Source organism: Pomacea canaliculata, linkage group LG6 (genome assembly GCF_003073045.1).
Source record: "Pomacea canaliculata isolate SZHN2017 linkage group LG6, ASM307304v1, whole genome shotgun sequence".
Lineage (NCBI taxonomy): Eukaryota > Metazoa > Mollusca > Gastropoda > Architaenioglossa > Ampullariidae > Pomacea > Pomacea canaliculata.
Genome location: NC_037595.1, coordinates 2,018,265 through 2,040,584, shown reverse-complemented (window position 1 = coordinate 2,040,584; position 22,320 = coordinate 2,018,265). Strand labels below are relative to the sequence as shown.

At 41.2% G+C, this 22,320-nt stretch overlaps 1 protein-coding gene across 11 annotated transcripts in view; it reads right to left on the bottom strand.

Annotated features, from left to right (window-relative positions):
- LOC112565553 (E3 ubiquitin-protein ligase XIAP-like) overlaps positions 1-22,320 on the bottom strand; it is a 45,736-nt gene that overhangs the window by 1,092 nt on the left and 22,324 nt on the right. For 7 of the 11 annotated variants that reach the window (XM_025241061.1, XM_025241060.1, XM_025241063.1 and 4 more), the window contains exons 2-7: positions 18,172-19,444; positions 16,384-16,553; positions 15,137-15,455; positions 14,095-14,241; positions 703-872; positions 164-512 (exon numbers count right to left, since the gene is read on the bottom strand). In XM_025241061.1, the coding sequence (XP_025096846.1) occupies positions 164-512; positions 703-872; positions 14,095-14,241; positions 15,137-15,455; positions 16,384-16,553; positions 18,172-18,919 (1,903 nt within the window). In that variant the 5' untranslated portion in view covers positions 18,920-19,444. Of the gene's footprint in view, positions 1-163; positions 513-702; positions 873-2,142; positions 4,391-5,555; positions 5,695-7,110; positions 7,301-14,094; positions 14,242-15,136; positions 15,456-16,383; positions 16,554-18,171; positions 19,445-19,939; positions 20,077-22,320 lie in introns of those variants that run through there. The other 4 variants (XM_025241057.1, XM_025241055.1, XM_025241052.1 and 1 more) reach the window with 4 other exon arrangements.

Below are 22,320 nucleotides of genomic sequence, written 5' to 3'. Positions count from 1 at the left end.
TTAGCTCGTCCCTCCTTCTAGCTCCCGCCCATTCTCCATTCCCCATTATTAAGTGCACATATTCTTCATTGTACAAAGAGCATGCAATATGTTTACACACACACATGAATGCTGCTGCAGCGGTCATCTTATTGTGAGAATATATATAGAAACATTCATGTACCGTTTGGCAACACGACTGCAATTCCCGACGCCCGAGGTCTTGAGGTGTTGCTGTCGTTATTTCTGCGGTCATTGCCGTCGTGTTCTGCTGGTGATCCTCCTGTTGTGTCTGCTGATGACATGGCTGAGGTGCTGGTCGACGGTTGCTCTTGTGCGGTGGTTGTCGCCGTCTGCTGGTGTGGAGACGCGTTGCTCGCTGTGGTTGTGGTAGTAGTGGGAGGGGAACCTGTGGGTCCGTCTCCTGGTGTCACGGATGCACGAGCAGAAGGCTGTTGTACAGGAGGCTCTGAGCGAGAGTTATCGTTCCTCACCGCAGTTATAGCAGCTCCAGCATCAGCATCACTCTCATCCTGTCCAGGAAAAGACAACATTAGTAACGGCTATCAAGAGTTATCAGTTCTTTAGAAACAACAAACTGACCATAATATTGATAAAACAACAGCATCTTACTTATTCAAATAACGCAAGAACTTACTATTGAATGCTTGCATCTGTCTTGCAGTCGAGAATTAATACAACACCTGATTTGTGACCACTCACCTCTCGATTCAGCCGCGTGACAGTTTGGCGAATGTAGTCATCTCCCTTGACGGTCCTCAGGTACTGACAGTTGGGCCGCCATCGGGTGTGTTCAGACCACACATCGTCGCTGGGTTCCCAAGACTTGAGGCCCACCCCGCAGTAAAAGCACCGGACACAGTCAGCATACCCTACAGGAACCAACAGAAGGTAAGAATGAAGTACTCTCGCAGTTTACCTGTTGAATACATCATGACCACCATTAGAGGACAGTGGAAAAGGAGGCAGCGACAAAAACCTGGCCACCAAACACCTCTCTAACACCTCACTCCCAACGACCAAAATGTGACGAACCTATTACCTATCTCACGGCCAAACTAATGTACCAGAGATGAGAGGGATAACTTGCTACCTGAGATCAGTCTGTGAGCCAAGTGCACGTCCCCCCATCGATCACGTGGCCTCCTAGTCAGTGACACGTGGGCCGTGGTGCCGTTCACATGTTACATCGTGTGATACACTCGTGTTCATACTTGCCGGTGCCGGTCCGGGGGGACGTGAGACCAACGGTCATCATAACCAAAGTCTGTCATCTCTAGTCACATGTGACAGACAGTCACCGACGATCGTGACGATGACTACAAGCGCGTGGGACTAAGTGGAGGAGTAAAGGGGTGTGGAATAGAAACGAAGTTCATCGACATACAAGTCGATAATTGCGTAACCCACCCGTTTGCCTAGTGAGTCACGTGCAACCCACGTGCTGCTGAGACACTGGGTCAGGAGCGCATGCGTGACTGAATGTAAAATCGAAGAAGACTTGCCACGTGTGCGGGAATATCCCCACGCCCTAAAATAGCAGCTTATACAACAGTGAACAAGCATCTGTGATTGTACCTGTGGTATTGTGATTTCAAGCCAGTCATGGTCACCTGTAATTGCATCATGCGGGGAAAACCTCCACGAATCACCCTCGTGAAAATTTGTAACAACTCCAATAACAGAGTAATGAAAATGCACTCTCGGTCAAATTACAGTAACTTCTCAAATAGCTTTTAGGCCAGGGGTCATCACTGACGACTACAGACCTCAATGAAGTTTGTGATACAAATTCCCAAAATGGTCCAATTTTTAATGAGCAATCATGGGTTGGAACTTCTTGAAGGGGGCACACAATGTTCTGCTAATAGTTCTGTAGCTATCTGAGGAGAGTGTCTTGTGTTTGTTGGTAATTGATCACAAGATGAGGATGCAAGACCTACAGACACTTGCAACTGTTTTAGAGAAGAAAATAGTAAAGCGCAATGTCTTAGACTTTCCAAGTTAATGAAATTGAAGAGAAGCAAGCAAAAGCCTCCCCCAACAGCCGAGCATCTTCCTACACCCCTGTTATTTGAGAGTGTAAATAGAATGTTTACATTGCAGAGAAATACAAACAAAAGTTTAAACTCATCAACTCACCTGCGTAAAACATTCCATTAAGCAGTATGTCGTCCAGAGGTGGAGCCCGGGTCTCGTCCCACCTGGCGAACGACCTCCTCCTGCTGGCCATGTCTTGGTACATGGGGTATACTGCTCCCCCCAGGTCCAGCGTGGGGCTGGGGAACAGACTCCGCGAAGCTTGACCCCCAGGTATAGCGCTAGGTGACCCAGCCTCAGCCGCCGAGGTTTGTGCGGAGTGGGTCGTGCGGGAGGGCCCTGAGGAGAAGGAGTTAGGGACTGCATCGTTCGCATCCTGCTCCCTCTGCTCTCCATCCTCCGTTTGATCCCTGGCACCGCTCACGACCTCTGATCCCGACCTTGAACCTGATGCCTCGTGTCCCTGACTGCCATGCTCACCAGTCTGGTAGTTTGGTGGCGCTTCGATCGTCTTCGCCAGGTGTGAACAATGAGGCGAGATGCGTCTGTGAACAGCGAACGGATCATCTGAGGACCTCCAGCCGCTGTGTCGCACCCGACAGCTGTAGCAGACGACCTCGTCACCTTGACCTCTGTAGTAGAAACCAGCGTTGGCCAATTTTAACCTCGAGACCCCGCACGTGACCGGAAGTGCCCCCAACGAGGCTAGCCGATACCCTAAGTAGGCCATGTCCTGTTCGGGGTTTCGAGAAGCGTCTGGCAAAAATCTGTCCAATGGCCACACGTGAAATCCAGTTAACCACAAAGGAGCAAAGTTTTCATGTTTGCCCCAGGTGGCAATCTGTTTTTGAGAAACAGAGTTTTTTGTCGATGTATGGGTTTTCCGGAACAATTTCCAGCAGAAGTTGCCGCGGACATGTTTCCAGAATGTTGTCTCCTTTGATAAAGACTTGCTAGACTTGCACGATGAACCATCACAGCCTCGCTCTGGTATTTTACAGTCCTCGAATGATTTTTTCTCGCTATGACATCCCTCGGCAAAGCATGTTTCAAACCACCTGTCGAAGTAGTGGCATCCTCCACACTGATGGTCTTCACACAAGTGATTTAAGCCAAATATACTGTCTCTAAGATGAGGAATAAACACTAACATCAGAAGAACAATAAAAGTCACTGCAGACTGCCCTAAGTAGCCATGTCGTATATGTGGTATATGTTCTGTTTCAGCAAATATGATTTTCTCTTCGTTCACCGTAGAATCTGCATTATTTATTTCACCAATACCTACATTTACTGACTGTTTATGAAAAACTAAGCTCGGACTTTTGTGGCTAAAAATAGAAAATAATTGGTAGAGTAGACTTGGTATTATATGAAATGCTATCGTTACAACGTTGACATATGGAGAATATAAGCGGCGTAGTAAATTGTGTAAAACAGTTCTTAATGTATTAGCTAAAGTTCTGTAAGTGGTGTCAAACTCTTGAATAGGAAATGTCCCTGCCTTAAACCAAACACCAAGAGTCGGCTTTGAACTCGCTTCATCAGTCCAGCTAGTGTCAGAGTTGTTCTTCATTTCCTTCTCTTCGACTTGATAGCTCACAGGCACGTGGTCAGATGTAATGTAAATTGTTACAATACAAGGTTCAAGACGGCATACCACTGTGACAGTCGAGAATTTAAAAGACAAATTAATGTTCTCTAACAGAATCATGGCTCTCGTCGAGCTATGCAACAAAGACAACTTGGGGTCTGTCTGCAGTGTGTCTGGTGCTGTGGTATTTATACAGAGGGAATTTGCATTTTGGAATTGCCTCATGACAGTGTCACATGCTCCACTTGTCACACCGCCAACTAACCCTCGTGAGGAAGTCAGACAAGTAAAAGGTTCTATAGTTCGAGAAGTGACGTGGCGGTTCGTGTCTTCCTCTTCTGTGTTGTCATTTATTATGGTTCCCGATATCACTTGCATGTTGAGGAGATTTTTCTTTATTGGCAAGCTGTCCAATTTTTCAATAGTCGGTGCCAGACGGCTCGGACAGTCACGTGTGGCGGTTGACGGCGGTGACACCAACAGTCGCAGACCCAGTCGCCGTTGCCCTCGTGTCCTTTCAGCGTGAAGGTCAGAGACACGGTCTGCTGACAAAATGCTTGTCCTCACCTGGGTCACGACCCTGACACACAACAGTTCTAGCAGCTGGTTGTTGTTGTTGTGGCAGTCGTCGCGTTCAGGGTCGTGGGACACAGCAAGGACAAGACAAACGACACTCAAGAGTCGCCTGCCCATTGAACACTGTGCGATGATCCTTACTCCGAGATGTCCACTTGCTGTGTCTTTAACGGATTAGCTCTGTAAAAAGAAAAGAAAGATGAGATTATTCGCATAATCTTTGAAATGAAACATTATGAACGATGCTCTACATCATGTTCCCTTGCTTCCACTGTACAAAGAGAATGTTGGGACCCGAACCATATTTCGCGATGACAAGATGACTAATGGCACAATCTTTGGGAAGTAATATTTACAATGTTTGTTTGTATGTGTGCATATGTGTAAGCAGAAGGGCGAGGGTTAGTGGAAGCATGATGAGCACATCGTAAGAAAGTCATTATATAATTACTGATCAGACCATACTTCGAAGCAATTATTATTATTATTATTAATATAAATATTACATACAAAACGCTTTTTCCCCCATCAAAAGCCAGTCACCGCACTTGACATCTACATCTTATAGTTTGGGAAAACTGCCTAAAGTAGTCGTCCCTGCTATTATAGTTTAGATATATTTAGTCTCTCATACTCATAACAATATTATTGTTTGGACTAAACGGGCCAAACTGATAGAAGTGACGGGCAAACTCTGCTAACATATATATGCCGTACTTAAAAAAGTTTTATTTTATCTTCCCGTTTGATGAGTCTGCTGACGAACACAAACAAAAAAAACAAAACAACAACATATTGACATCCCCAGCCCGCCTCAGGGAATTTCAAATGTTGACATCAAGCCCAGTAGCGTGTCTAAACCCGCTGATTGGGGGGGGGGGTCGGGAGGAGAGGGAGAGAGAAAAACAGGATGCAGCTTTCGGAGTGGGAAGAGGAAGAGAGAGAGAAAGGGGGAGGAGGAGAGCAGGTTGTACGGGTAGAGAGAAAAGGAAGGAATCAGTGGTGTGTCCCCGTTGCCGAACATGAGTGGTTAGTCTGTCAAGTTCCGGGAATTCACTCTGTGGCTACACTAGCGCCGCCCGTCAACACACTCGACTCGAAGGAAGCGACAGATCGAAAGTTGACAATAAAATTGCAGTCAGCGGTAGAAAGCAGCCCGGGCAACACCGGATACCCTGGGTGTCATCTCCTGCACCTATTGATGACCAGAACTAGGAAAACATGTCATCGGTGCAGCTCCCAACATGCAGCTCGCGAACATAACAGGAGACACAGCAGCTGTATACACCAGTGAACATGGCAGAAGACAGCAGCTATGTACACCAGCGGACAGCGATGTACTTACGTTCGATTCTTACCGATGTTCCCCGGATGTGTGGCCGTTGGAGATGGGAGCAGTAGTGTTTGATCAGAGAATTCACAACAGATGAGATAACACCAACAGCTCGTGTAGATGGCGGCAAACAGCTGAGCATGAAATTGTGTTGTAGCAGCTTTTAAGGTTGACAGTACTCCCACATTATTTGATGGGGTGGATGGTGTTATTATTATTTTTTTATCAGTTGCAATGAACTGCGCAATAACCTGATGTTGCATCATCGGGAAAACCCGCAATGAGAGAGCAGCAGACACACAGGAGAGACAGAGACTTGCATGGTTAACCTAGTGGAGTCAGTCTGTAAAGTCTTGCAATGTTTACATGAAAACAAGAAAGAAGTCGATTTTTGATTTGTTGTGTCCGGTAGCAATGTGCGACTATCAGTTCGTTTGTTTACTAGCCGAGCTCGTAGACCACAGCTGCCCTCAGTCGGCAAAGTCTGTCTGGGATGGAATGATAGCTACATGTTGGTCTCACGAACATGAATAACTGTCATCTGTGTGACCATTGGCCAGGTCCAGACCTGCAGAAGCCACAGAGGTAAATCATGTTTTTATACTAGTATATTCCTTCTCGAATTTACTTCATAATTTCGGCAACACTTACAAACTTGAGAGTCCCTGTGAGTGCAAATGTGTCAGTCAGCGTGTCATTCATAAGTATGTTGACACCCGACAGTTATTATACCGAGTCATGATGACACCCGCAAAAGATCCACGTGACACTGACAAAGCTTAAGTACACAAAGAAATTTGCCGAATAATGACTTTAAATAATAATAATAATGATGATGTAATCATTGACCTGCTGGCGCAATGTCTGGCATGGCTTCAACCTTCTGGAAGCCACTAAGATTTTAACGGCGCACTTTATACACACCTTGAGACTCACCTTTAATAACAGTCTTATGTTCATGTGCTTACAAGTCACCTGCAACCGTCTAGTCATGTAAGCTTACATATGATATATCACTATATAGTAACATAAAACTACATATTAAATAGTCATATCAAACACTTTGTTTAGTCCTTATTTCCGGCGCTTAACGAACTTTATTTATTTACTTTTTTGTGGATCCAACTACTAGTAGTGGTCACCTACTCTGACCTGGCTTGTCTTTCATTCTTGTCAAAATCTTGCTTTCTCAGCGAGTCTGGACAGTCGTGTTGTAATGCTCTAGGCTGTTGAGTATCTATCGCATGCTTAGAACTCACCCAAACTTTTCTGTGCTTTTCTGATGTTTGTTTAGAACGAAAGTTGCAGATGTATCAAAACACGCTAAGTATTGTTCCATTACAAGAAATATACAAATACAATAATAAGCAGACTGAATATAAACAAATAATCCACCCAGTCCTCATATCTAGCCATGCTACTGATTGTACTGGTCACAGCTGGCAGGCAACTGTAAACTCAGAGACTCGGTAAATAAAACCGACTCGCACGGACTAGGTGTGTGGGAGAAATTAGAGGTAAAGATCGAAAATAAGGATTGGTTGTCAATACAGATGTGAACACTTACTCGACTGTGAACACTTACTCGACTGTGCGCGGTTAGAGAAAAGGATGCAGCCTGTGAGCAGGACTCTTTATATCATTGATGCAGCTCACCGATTGGTCTACGAACTGCTGACGCACTGAAAGTACTTTAAATCACTTGTGTGCGCATGTCCTGAATGTTATGTGATCATCTACTGTGTCGCAGTGAACTTCACAACATGAAGTCAGATGCACCACTTCAGGGAACAAAAATGGTCTCCACATCATTGGCACGAGTGACCAGAACAGTGTTCATCCTCCCCTCTGACGGACACCCTCTGTAGGTTTATCCTAATCATCGGAGTGACATAATCCCCATATGTCGCCACGCTGCACTCAAACTCCCCCCTGTGTGTTCCCCCTGTCTACTCATGGGGAAAACCCGGTCACACTCGCTGCATGGACTAAACCGGCTGCATCTGACCTCCGGCGGTTACCGCCATCAGTGTTCAGAACAACGCAGAAGGCAAATATTCTACAAACTAAAATAGAGATTATCAGTTATGTCACTTGTGGTGTCAATCAACAATATGGTTTGTTTGTACTAAGCCCATAACAAGCACCTCAGCCTGGTGACGTGCAGTCGTTGGTGTTGTTGCACAACCGTGTGTAACGTGCCATGGAGGAGTCTGTGACGATTGTGTTTAGGACTGGATTGTCGATGACCAGCTCCACATCGATTCCACAAACCTTCAGAGATCAGGTAAACGCACTCGTTAGTCCACCTTTACTTGTGTTAGTATATAAAACACGTAAATTATTATTATTCCTGTCTTCAGGCCCGTGTTTAGTCGAGGCATCTGCCGAGAACTCCGCCCTTTGGATTAATATGGTAATTAAGCTCCCAATTAACGACGAATTGCACGCTCTATCTTTCAGACAGGATTTCAAAATATTCATATCTCCCCTGTGGAAAAAAGTGTCTTTAGATCCCAACTAAAACCGTGGGGTCGAGGCCCCCACATGCCCTCTGCCTCGGGCCCCGCGGGGGGTGAGCGGGTCAGCCTGTCTCAGCACTGAGTAAACTCATCTCGCCCTAGTGTGAAAGTCAACCCATCAAGTCATCGCTCTATTTATAAACATTTCACTCGCAGGTTTGTGACACATCATCAACCCTGACACATTACATCATGTCATGCTTACACGTGTACATTTTGTGCGAAATAAATTTCAACTACACTTTAATTACTTCCTTGAATCTCTCTTCTGTTTTTAATTACCAAGCTTACTGTGCGTTTTAGTGAACTTTACCTGTTTGAAAATAATAAATACTCATTAATTAATTTTTTTGTGCCAGCGAGTTTCGCCCCAACCGTCGATTGTTGTGGATACCAGTAATGTAAACAGTGATTGTCAACTTAAGACAATGAACACAAGTCTCTTTACTCGCTTAGAACCGTTAAAATCTATGCAGCGTTCGATATTGACATCCCCACACCACTCACAATGTTTGTTTACACGCCCCAGCTGCGTGGCAACCTATGACCTCATCTTGTTGTCACGTGGGCGAGGCTAGTGTTCAGTGTATACCCGCCTAGCGATGCCCTGAACTTTACAACGTTGTCTGTTGCTGTGGATGACGCTGACCTGTCCAAACACTAGGTTCACACTAGTCTCTTGTCGCCTTGACGACACATTTCTGTAGATGACACAAACCAACCTTGTGTGGGAGAACGGATTTTCTTTCATTTCTCGCCTCTTGTCTTCGCCACGCCCATACTCCTCCCTCTTAGTGCCGCCACCCGCAGTTCTGGGTGTTTTAAGTGGGTGTGGAGCAGAACACAGTGAGAGGGAGTGGGAATTGTTTTACGCCGAGCCAGCAGTTAAAGGCATATCACGGCAAGGCAGTCAGCCCTGTAAACACATGCTACATGCAGAGAAAGAACGGCGTGGCCGAGACGAGAACTGAACTCAGGACAGCCAACCTTCACCGTATTGTGACAGGCATCGCGCCACCGGACGACTTAATACAGAGAGGAAACAGTAAATGTTAACTTGTATTGTTTAGATGACAAGAGTGCCAAAGTGCTCCTCGTTAACCTATAGACACTCTACCCGACATGCCAACGTGGGTGGTAGATTGGAGTGTATGTGTATAAATCGTGTATCGGTGAACATTAGACTTGGAAACAGCTTTGGACGTTTGGTTTGTGAACACTGGATCACACTATGAACGCTGCGAGAGAAATAGACGGTTCAGAGCTCATTATTGTCAACTCATACAATATTATATTGGCTGTATCAGCTCAGATTTTCTTTTATCATTTTTGTGCTGACTAGGGGTGGGAAAAGTTTTCTTTTTGCGGACCGGTCTCAAAATTCTGTGGCGGGCCGGTAAAATACTAAAAACCCAGGCCATGTGACTACACAACCTAGTAATGATGGAACAGGGAGACCGACCTGAGTAATTTTTTGCTCGTTTTCTTTGAAAATATGAAAAGAAAAGGCCTTACGAGCAAAAAACTAAACAAAACTAGACTTCAAAGACTGTTATGAAGTGTAGACTTCACCACTACTAGAGCTACCTCCAATAATTGTATCCAAATCTGACACCACACATGCATTAGCGGTGAAGCACATAAACCTTGTATTGTCTTTTATCTTCGCTTCGTTTATCTGTTGAGTTTTTCCAAGTCCACTGACAATATTTTGTATAATCTATAATATTAAGAGAAGTGAATCGTTTGATCTTTTCCCATCATTTACTGACCACTCGGGTAAAAAGCTCTTAAAATGTTTATCACAAAAGTACTGTAGATCCTAGTTGTTTACACTTTTAACGTTTGCTATCTATATTGAGTTATTAAACAAAATGTAGATAATGCAACTCGAATTATTACTATTAAGCATACTGCTATATTCTGGAAACATAACAGGCGATTACAATTAATGCAAGGCACCCAGAAAGATCATGCTGGCTCTCGACAGCCCTGTATTGATGTACCCTGTCACACACAACTCTTGCACATCAAAACCATCGACAGTTCTTAACACAAGAAAGGCAATCAATATAATAGTTCTTTCATAACAATAGGAAACAAACATACATGTAAAATTACACATCTTGCACAAGCATGCACAAAGGGATTTGAAAACATAATAAGTTATCCAAAAATATTTCTGCAGTTGTCAACATTTTACAAACAACCGCATTCTTAAAAATAAGGTACAACAGCTGGTAGCAATAACAAGCTTTTTTTTTTTTTTTTGACAGGAAGGTAAGAAGAAACCTAATATGCGCAAAAGGTGGAAAATGGAAAGATTAAGTGGAGAGAGGAAAAAAAAACCATCATAAAATCATAAATGAAAGGCAAGGATCAATTATAACAGATGCAACTATATATATGTAAAACATCAACACAAACCCAATCTGGCTGAGAAGAGAAAGAATAAAAAGAAGAATGAAAGAAAGAAAAAATCGCTTTCCTAGCAACTAAAAAATATCAGATCAGTAAAACTTCACACTTTTACTTACCACTGTTTAAAAATGAGTATTTTCCACACACAAGGTTTGTAACTTCTGTGGAGTTTTGTTAGGGTTAGGTTACCATGGTTCATACAGGCGCCCCACCCCTTCCTCGGTTGACTGAGTCAGCGTTAGGTGTGCCAAAACATTACTGATTGCTCACAGGAAATAAGCAGTTGAATGGGTGAACCTAGAGAGACTTTGTTAATGTCGTTATGGGAGGCGTATTTTTACAAAGTAACTACACATTTTTATGCACAACTTTATAACATAAGAGTTTATGACCATATTTGTTTAGATGGGGAACCTTTTTTCCCTCAGCGGTCATTTGGATATGTATATCATTGGCTGGCCATACTAAATTATCAAATTAGCCTACTATATTTGGTCAAGCCAGTTTTGTTGCCAGGGAAAGACCAGACCAAATGATTTGTGGGCCTTATATGGCTCTCAGGCTAGACATTACCTAACCCTGGTTTAGAGCATGACAACAGTCACATCTTAAAAGTGTTTCTTGTGTTTTGAAAGAAACAGATGGGTCTTCAGCCTTTTTTGAAACGTGGTTGGTGAGGTGATGGAGGAGAGTGACGATGGCAGGTCCACAGAAATACCAAATCTTATCGTTGAAGTGTGTGTTAATCTGCTTTTAACTTCTTTAATTGGTTTGAAAAGACACAATCTAATTCATAATTATGTTGAATCTTACCAGTGCAGTGTATGTAAAGCTTCTTTTAGACAGTTATCCACTTTCAAACGACACAAGGTGAGTCACGGTGATTCTAAACCTCACTAGTCTGATGTGTCTAAAGCTGCTTTCAAGTCCTCACCTGCTTAGAAAATGCACATGCTAAGCTACAGTGATGTGTCAAGTGCATTGTGTGTAAAGTTGCTTTTAGGTGTTCATCTACATTAAAAACACAGATGATGACCTATGATGGTCTTTGCTGTTACCCGTGTATGCTAGGTAAAGCTTCTTTGAAGTTCTTATCAAGTCATCATCCTTCCAAACTGTGGAAAGCTGATTTTAGATGATCTATTTTGAAAACAGGAAGGCTGATCCCTAGAGGTGTTAAACCTTCTAAGTGCCATAGTTGTAATGCTGGGATTAGGTCATTCAATTTCAAACAACACATGCTCATTTGTTGCTGTGTTACACCTCACCAGTGCAGTTTGTGTAAAGCTGTTTCAAGTCATTTCTTTGGCTTAAAATATGACATTGTGATTCACTGTGATTCTAAACCTCCTCAGTTCACTTCAAGAGACTATTTGAGAGCAGAGTATTTGAAAATGCATATAAGCTACAGAGATGAGAGATGTTAAACCTTACCTTTGCAGTGCTTTCTATTGCTCAGTCCTGCATGTTTCAAACTGTTCCTGACTATTTGCAAGAGATAGTTCCTCCTTACCAGCCGTCACGTAGCCTGCGCTCAGGCTCCCAGTCACGCTTCTGTCTCCCTGCAGTGACAGACACAAACAAGAAGCGCACTGGAGCCAGGGCCTTCAAAAACGCGGCACCTAAGCTGTGGAATGCTCTGCCATCGTCACTCTCCACCATCACCTCACCAACGACGTTTCGAAAAAGGCTGAAGACCCATCTGTTTCTTTCAAAACAGTCTTAAACTACCAAGAAACACTTCTGTCTCTATTTTTTACTTTCTTGGTGTTTTATATATTTGTTCACTTTATTTTTTTCTTCTTTTGTTTTTTGTGCGCAATGAGCATTCTTCTGAATGGATACCAGCGCATTACAAATTGACATCATCATCATCATGGTAAACATTGCACAAAGTGAAATATTATTCATGCTGTGCAGCTGGTTACACCAGTGAGTTTAGCATTAAATCTTTCAAATGAAGACTAGTATGATGCTATTTTAAAACTTACAGAATAAATCTTCATATCTGAAACTTTGCCTGCTGTATCTCTGTGTATGTGCACACATCAAGTCTATACATATGCTAAATACGTCCTCTTATCCGAGCCCAGCTACATTCAAAATCTAAACTTGGCAAAACTTTGTATACAAAACAATGACCATGCATACTCGTGTTTCAGCAAACTGTATGTATACTGTTTAGAAGACTACAGCATCAAAACTAAAAAATGCAATACAACCCTCTATAACATACAGTGATACCTCGGTTCTCGAACGCCTTGACTTTCGACCAAATCGGTATTCGAACAGGAAATTCGAGAAAATTTTGTCTTGGAATTCGAACAAATATTTGGAACTCGAACATCCGAACGTCCGAGATGAGCCGAATGGCATTCATTCGGCCCAGCGCGCCTTGCTTGCGTCATCAGTGACAATAACCATCCCCCTTCCCTCCTCCCTCCACATTCATTCCCTCCTGCCATAAAGTTTGGTACAGGTACAGTAAATGAAACACAATTTACTGTACTGTACAGTACATTTTTGTTTTAATAAATATACTTTTATTTCTTATTTCTTGTTGAGACTCATGTTTTTCTACATATTATATACAAATTAGGCCAGTAAATAGGCATTTTCTGGGGCTTGGAACGAATTAATCCAGTTTCCATTATTTCCTTTGGGTTTCATTGCTTCGGTTCTCGAACAATTTGGTTCTCGACCGTCCTCCCGGAACGAATTATGTTCGAGAACCGAGGTATCACTGTACTTCCTCAAATTAACCGATAAGACTACTTATAAAGTCAGAGACTAATCAGGATTGTTGCTGGACATCTGAAGCATTTATGTGTGAGAACATGCATACATGCGAGTGGTTGGTGTGGTATATGTTTATGATGTACATGTAGTTTTGGTAATGTGGACTGTTGCTATGTTTCGGTTATATTTTTTCTTCCAATATGGCATTCCATGTAACTTCTTTGTGCTCTCTCAACTTTATTTGCTGTGCATTGTCTACGCATTTCTTTAGATATGCATGTTCATGAAGGTGTGTTGGATGCCTGCCCAAAAAGGCATGCTCGTGCACCTGCATACAAAGTGCTGTTAGTCTGGCTGGCATTGGAGAAAGGTACTATATAAATATGATTATTATTATTGTTCTTTTCACATCTGTATTGTGAAGTTGTAGTTTCAAAATCACTTTATTCCATTTTCTTGATCTTGTCACCCTTAATCTGTAAAAAACAGAGTGGTAAATGGACCAATGCAATATCCCTGAGATGCTGTCCAAGAATGCCCACTTCAGAACAGATATGCAAATGTTTCCCATCCACAATTCACACTGACTTTGTACTTTTCCCAATTCCTACTTCCAGCCTTTTTTGTTCCTGGCAATTTAAGTTAGTCCTGTGAATTCACATTGTATGTCATGCTTACAAGACTTTAGGAAACATAAGAAATCACACTAGAGTCTCTAGGCTGCTGATCAATGGGTGGCAATGGACAAAAAACCTGCACATCTTCAACCTTTTAAAAATAATGTTGCCCAAGATGTATTTCCTAGGCCATATGAACTCTGGCTGTAGCCTGAATATACTCATGACACTGTGGACACTCTCGCAGTGTACCTGTGCACTCTTCGCATGCCATCAAGTGTCCACAAGGAAGAAAGATTGTGTCAATGGAGCGCCGGTGACACACACGGCACTGCAATCTGCCAGCCAACTCTCTGTTTTCTTGTCGCAGGCGGGACAGTCTCTCACTTTCATTCTCCTCTGTGCAGAAGAAGAAAATGTCCTATTATACTATGTGACAGTAATCTGAGTTATTAAGGGCTTGGTAATGCAAATGCATATGTCCATTTGGAATCATAACAGGATTTTGATATTTCAAAGCTATTTAATATCAACATGTCTGAACAGATCAGTGTTCTCAAGTCATTCAGAGCATTAGCACATAAAATATATGCTAAGCACAACATATTTGTTTATATTCCATGCATATAATAATAATTATAATAAAGTTAATTTGTCTAGCACATTTTCCCACCATTAAAGGAAGGCTCAAAGCACTATTACTAAAAAGAAAACACAAATATAAGAAGAATGGATGACGGACTTAAAAACAGTAAGTGTTTACATATGTGTAGAACAGTCAGGTTGATAGAATATAGTGCACTGTGTAAGAGCTATTTACTAAATAAAGAAACCATAGACCCAGGGTTTACTTACCCAAATTATCTTATAGCACTGTGTCTATAGCATACAAAACAGATGGGTTTTTTTGACTATTACAAATATTTTCACATAACAAATTACGTTTTGTAACACAGAAAATCATGCTCATATGTTAATGATTGCTCGTTTTGATTTAATTTTAAGCGCTGGTCAGAAGAGCGAGACTGAAACATCAGCCCACCAACAGCACTAGAGGAATGCTGTAGGGGAGAAAACTCTTCAGATGAGGTTCTGTTAAAACCTGAATTGAAAGGATGTGCAGGTTTGTAGCAAATCTAAGGTTCTCAACTCTGACCACTGAAACACTCACACCAAGATTCTACAAGCATTATTCCACTGGGTCAGCTGAGGTCAGTCTGATGAGGCTAAAATGTAATCAATAAAGATGATTAATAGGGGTGAGTGGTAAGATTGCTAAGCATCAATCACTTGCCATTAGGTGGAACAACAGAAATCCTGGATGGTCTCGCCTCTCCATCCTCTTCCACTCTGTCAACATTGTTTCTTTGTTCCTGTGATAAACCTGTTGCTGCTGTTGTCTCAGGTTGTATGGTAGCAGTGGCTGCCAACTGTGACGTGGGTGATGATAAGCTACTTGCTAATGCAGGCTGGGAAGCAGCAGGAACTGGAGTAGATGAGGTGGTACTAATTGTGGCAGTAGTCAAAGGTGTGGTGATAGAAGGGCGTGCAGGCAGCACAAAGTTGTCACTTCTCACAGTTGACACAGCCTCCCTCAAATCCTCGCCATCTCCCTACAACAAAAATTATCAGCACTTGTATTTCAGTCTCAAAAGGACTGTATGTTTGTCATTTACTATGTGACACTTTGGGTCTTTCTAGAAAGATTCTTTTTACTGAATAAACCCACAATAGGAGCAAGGGTCTGATGATAACATTCAGCCTCTGCATTCTTCTTATGAAAAGAGCATGCAGATATCATAGGGGAGAGAACTGGTATAGTACTGGTGACAACTCCAGTTATTTCCCTTAAAACTAAAAAAAAGTGGTTGGACATTTGTTGTGTACAATCACTACGTGACACAAAGATGGTGAACTATTTTTTTAAAAAGTAATGCAAGTATCTACTGTAATGCAATTCTGACATTTTTGAAAATTACATGCATGCAAATCCTCCAAACAAAAGCGATTCTTAAGCCCAAAACATGCACATGAAAAAAATAGTATGCTTTTAGATAGCAGGGACATTCAAGCCTTCGAAAAAAAGCAGGCCACTCTGGCAGAGACAGGAAGACATGACCATTAACAAAGCATCACATTTACTATAGGTTTGTTAACCTTTTAGTGTCACTGTTATTGTTATCATCAATCACAGAGGATAAGATGGGAAAGGAGGGAACGTAAAATATCATAAAAGTAAGCACAACTATGGAAGAAACAATTTTTCAGTGGAAAACAAGAGTAAATATGTATGATGCTTATTTTCTCAAAAGCGGTGTTTTTTCTGGCAGCATGAAAGCATATAGCTTTAATTGTCTAGCATGACAACAAACCGATTTATTTTTTTTTAAAAAAAAGAGGAGAGAGAGGGAAGGAAAGAATAGGGAAAATGAGAGAAGAAAAGAGAAAACTTCCAACCCAGGCCTTTTATTAAATAACTGACGTTTTCACTCTAATAGAATTTCTAGAAACATCTAAAACTGCCTTGTTTCCTGCTCACACCTCTCGATTCAGCTGTGTAACAACCCGTCGTATGTAATCTTCCCCTTTGATTGCCTGCAGGTATCTACAGTTCGGTCTCCATCGGATATGCTCAGACCAAACATTATCTGTTGGTTCCCAAGATTTAAGGCCCACTCCACAGTAGAAACACCTCACGCAGTCAGCATATCCTGCAAAAAAAAAAAAAAAAATCTGTTAACATGAGAAAAGGTCTGAAAATTTAATGCCATAGAACTAAACTTCTTACATACACGCAGTGGTGCTACTATCGTGTTTCCCCAATATAAGATCTAACTAAAAGATAAACCATAGAATGAATTTTTTAATGCTTAAAATAAATGATAATATAAATTATAACATAATAATAAGTATTTGTAAATGCCCAAGCAGAAAATAGAGTCGAAAGAAATTTAGGTTGGAATTCACGAGTCTGAGAGTTATGACTATGATTCAGAAGAAGACATGACCGTATCAAAATAAACGCATTTTTTTTTTACATGGGAAAAAAGACATCCCTTAAAAATAAGGCCTAATACCTTTTTTGGAGAAAGAGGGGAATCAGTGTTTTACACCAAGCTAGCAACTAAGGTTATATCACGACAATGCAGCCAGGCCTGTAAACAGATGCCACATGCAGAAAAAGAACAGCGTGCCTAAGACAAAATCTGAACCCAGGATAGTCAACCTTTACTGTATTGCAGCGGTTCTCAACCTTTTACTTGTGACACCCCCCTGACGAACAAAGGTACGTCCGCAAGCCCCCCTTAGCCAGCAATGTAAGCAAATTTCACTAATACTGGTATAAGAAACTTTAAAAAAATGACCACCTTCGCGCCCCCCTTGTAAGCACTTCGCCGGATGTCATACAGTTATTTGTGCTTTCAGTTTAGGGTGCAATCTGGGCAAATTGCTTTCAGGAAAAAAACTCACTTCCTTAGATAAAGTGCATGCTTGTGCATTCTCTCTCACTCCCTCCTCACCAACACACACACCAAATCTCAACACGATGTTCATTCTGATTTGTGTATCAAACTATTTAGCTTAGGTAACATGAAAAAAACCTAACTCACAAAATCTTAATCGTGTTTTTTATTTTCATGTAGGGGTTGTGACCAAAATGCGTTATCTACACTTTCTCTTTGTTAGCTACTTACATTCAGCTGGTTGCTGCACTGTTGATGACCTTCATTTGTACCACAGATTTATGTTATGGAAGGCGACTGGAATGTCATCAGTACAGGGCAGCTTTTCAAGGTTATATTATGGTGTTTCATCAAATGGCGTTATTTTATCAATTTGTGAAATTTCTTGAGTTCATTATTTGATAATGGCATTTCTTTCCTGAGATTTAACTGCATTCTTGTAAACGATGTCTTAAGAATTATTAGGTCAGAAAATGCTTACTTATTAATATTCCAATCAAGTTGTTAATGTAGAGAGAGGATAAAAATACTGTGATATGAACTAAAATAAAATATTAAATAAATTTTACTTTTTAAGCTTTTAGAATTAAAATTTGTACATACTTTGTACATATTAAGCATTATAAAAAGCTTACAGTTATCTTAAAGTTAAAAGGTTCATGCAGAAAAAATGCAAATACGAGTGTAAGCATACAATGCATTAATGATTCACTCTACTTCCCTTAATTACCCAGCCAAGCAAGATTTCCTGGAATGAAATGAGGAGACCCAGAAACAATAAATACGTTGCTCAATTATATTTCACCACATAAATATCTATCGTGCTATAAGTATTTTTCTAGTTTAAGGGGGAAAAAACCCTCACCTGCATAAAACATTCCATTCAGCAAAATCTCTTCCAAAGGAGGAGCCCGCGTTTCATTCCAGTTGACAAACGATCTTCTTCTGCTGGCCATATCTTGGTACATGGGGTAGACTGCTCCTCCCAGGTCAAGTGCTGGGCTTGGGAACATAGTCCGTACAACTGTTGCCTGGCCAGGTGCTCCAGACCTACTGGTAGCCCCCTGAGAGGTTGCACTGTGCCCAGTAGCGGCCGTTTGGGTGTTATTCCCTGTCTCATCAATAGACACTGATTGAGGCTGACCATTTGCAAGTCTAGGTTCACCATCTTCGGTATTTCCTGTCTCATCAATAGACACTGATTGAGGCTGACCAGTTGAAACTCTAGGTTCACCATCTTCCGTGTTGTCAGTGTCTAGCCCACTGAAGATGGTGCGATGACGGGCACTAGAATCAGTCACATCATTATGTACGGCGCTGATAGCAGCTGGCTCGACACTCAGCTGAGCTAAGTGCTGGCACTGAGGGGAGATTCGTCGGTGCACTACGAAAGGATTGTCTGCATTTGTCCAGCCTCTATGTCGTGCCTGGCACCTGTAGCACACAACCTCATCACTGTCACCTTGGTAATAGAATCCAGCATCAGCAATTTTTAGCCTTGACACTGGAAATGTTGTAGGAAGTGCCCCAAGCGTTGCCAACCGATACCCAACAAAGGCCATATCTTGTTCCAGGTTTCTTGAAGTGTCTGGAAGGAATCGTGTCACAGGCATCACTACGAGTACTTTAAAACTCAAAGGAATTACTTCCCAAAATTCTGTTGAACAGTCTTGTTTTGTAGGGATTTTATACCTTCAAAAACTACATTTGGCGCAGTTTTAGACTCATCTCTTGACTCGTTTTAGAAAGTGACCACATCTGTTATTTTTACTCACATAGTTTTTTTCAGCAGGTACTTTCAGGTTCAAATATAACTGGTCCGTCCTTCTGAAAGTGTTTTGCGCATTCTGATGAACTACAATAAGCAACCCAACAACAGACATTAGTATCAAATGTTCCCCCAAAAAATGGTATTTACGCAGCACATCTTTTCTTCGACTTGAACTTGCATTTTCTTCACTTGAGATGTGAAATGCTCCATCCATGAATAACACAATTTTAGCTGTGTAGCTCTGTTCACAAATATTCCAATCGTAAAAATGTGGCACTGTCTTCTAAAGCAAGTTTATTTGCAGCATTCTGATTTACTGCTTCTCTACACTTCACCACAACTCTCATTACACAAGCTGGTCTTGCAGCTGCAACAACAACAACAAAAAAAAAGATTGTATCAGCCTTGTGAACTCGTTATTTTGCAGGCAGCCCAATGAGCATAAAACAAGACTTCTACCAAGCTGGAAGCAACTTCAGGCTACATAATCTTTGTTTCACATGTCATTCAACCGACAACAATTTGCATATTCTGGTGCATTTGTGTGTCTGTGCATATCTCTCTTTTTACTATAAAGCACATGAGCTTGCCCATACAGGGCTGTGAGTTCACTTTTTTTATTATTATTTTCTAGTCTTATAATCAAGTTCTACCATAAAGATACAAACTTTGATAACTATGACTAAGAGAGTTCTATTCAAAAAAGCCGACTTTGCATAAGTTTGGATTCTAATACACAAAATACTTTGTCCTTTCATTCACAAAATGCAATGAACTAGTATTGGCGACCTGATCAGGGTCAAACTGGTCTTCTAGTCCTTGATAACAGGGTTGGTTAATTAAAACTTGCACGCAATGTTACCTGATCGGGGAATGTCGGTGGTGAAAAGTTTGTAGATAATTTTTTTTGAATACCCACAGAGCGTACGACGATGTCACACTAAGGGCGAACAAGCGAATAAAGACTGAGAAACATGCACGTGTATTACTCGCTCGTGGAGAGACAGACTGATATCTTCGTTTAATGTCAACAATGCATGTTTCCGTTTACGGCCCTAAGCTCCTCGAGAAGTGACAGGTCTAAACAATGTTTCATTCAATCTATAATTTTTTTTTATCGTAAAAGGTACGAATAAATAAGACCGAGTAACATCGGGAACAACACAAAGCAATGTGCCGTTATGTTACTGGCTGACATGGCGGCCATTCTTACGTCACTTCCTTTTCGTTATTTTGAATAATAATTCAAAAAGTTAACAGTTTTGAGTTAATTATCTTTTGCACTACCACGAAACCACTAATGCCATGTCTTGAATGCTTGCTTCTGGTTGCAGCGTCGGAAGATTTTAAAGACAACTAACCTCGAAGAGTTTGCTAATTAAAAGAAACAAGCGAAAGAAAACTTTTTTTTAAATAATAGATTCGCACGAAAACATTGTGCGCGAGGACTCGTCATTGTCAAGCCGTGAAAGAACAAACATTGCACGAAATCAACCAACCATCCACGTATGCGCGAACTAACCCCACCCATGTGTATCTCTACTCCATGCCTCCTACAAACGTGGAACAGCGAAAAGCAAGGAGTCCCTCAACACTTACACTAAATTTCTTTGCAAAAAATTAAAAATGCCCTCAGGTGTTGGAGATTTCAACTGCAACATGTTGCAATATTCATATCTGAGCTGTTTTGTGTGCATATCCAAAGGCATTTATTTTTGTCAGACGAGATAAAAGTGCCTTATGTGCAAGTCCTCTTATTATTACTAAGAATGTTTGTACTCAGGAGGAAGAAATGATGTATACCACTATACGTTGACTAAAAATAGCAAACACATGCTTTGGCTAAGGCTGTGCTGGTGTAACAAGATGTACCAATATTCATAACACTAACTGAAAATACAATGAACATTAAATGTCACCGTCAATGGGAAAAAAAAACCTACTGTAAAATTAGATATTATATCATCAAAGTTAAATTCAGAGACTGCTACAATTGTTTGGTTCCTACACTATTCTACATTATAACTTATTAGGGGAAGTACACGATTTATTCTGCATCTGTGTCTCTTTTCTGATTTAGGTCAGCACATGATCCCAACATTAAACATCTAGGTCAGTTTTTTTTAAAAATCTCAGTAGGAAGAGACGAACTAAGGAGAAAGTGTGGCACTAGCTCTCCAGAACAAAGAATGAAGCCCTAGTTATAAAGGCATTTGCTAGCACTTCTGCATTTCTCGTGCTAAAGTAGCAGTTTTTCAGAACCTCGAGAAATGCAGACTATCACCGTCCGAATAATCTGATCTGTTGCTCATCGTTTCTCTCTCTCTGATAAATGTTGACTGCAGGCAATGTTGTGAATGGTGTACCAACATGACGAAGTACACTGTTATCAGATGCGAATCGTAGCGGATAATTAATGGATGAGTTCTGGAGGCTGAATGTTACAGGTCAGTTTTATATCGCCTATACATGTATCTACTAATATCTGAAAAAAATGCAAACCATTCAGGTTGGTCTTTAACAGCGATGCTGGGCTGGGAACGTATGATAATGTTGTGTATTACCTAACTACATCTTTCCTGTCCAATGATGGCTTGTTGTTTTTGGAGGATAATATACAGTAGTCTACGCTTGTCAAAGATGGAGTTTACAGAAGCTGTTGAGTATTTCAAGGTATTTTTGGGTGCTTTCGTGGCTGCTAATTAAAAACAGTTATAGATAATTTGTTGATATTGAAATGAAACTGAAGTGAGTTAAAGAAATTAAATGCTTGAACAACCTACTAAAACTGAGCAGACTGAAGAATGAAGTGTGAAGCTAATGAACTGCCTTTGATGAGTCAGGTGAGAGGGATTTCATTTTTTTTTTTTTTTTTTTTTTAGCATCGGTTAAAATTCGGCCCATGCCTTATGAAGTCATATAACTAAATTTGATGTTTTACCATGTGTTGGTGTGGCACATTGGTTGAGTGGAGCATCAACAACTGGTACCCTCAGTCACATTTGTTTCCTAATTGACATTTATGCTTATAGCATGAGAGAAATGGCATATAAAGTTTACAACAGCATTGCACTCGAATGCGCTTACAAAAAATTATGCACCACTTCCTCTTCTGGTCTTATTGAATTTGATCAGCATATGTTTCAGCTACAATTACATAAACTGTTACTTTCAGTGTTTACAGTGTGTTCTTTCTGGATTTTATCTCTATGAAATGCTCCTGTTTATAACTATGTGGTTTCA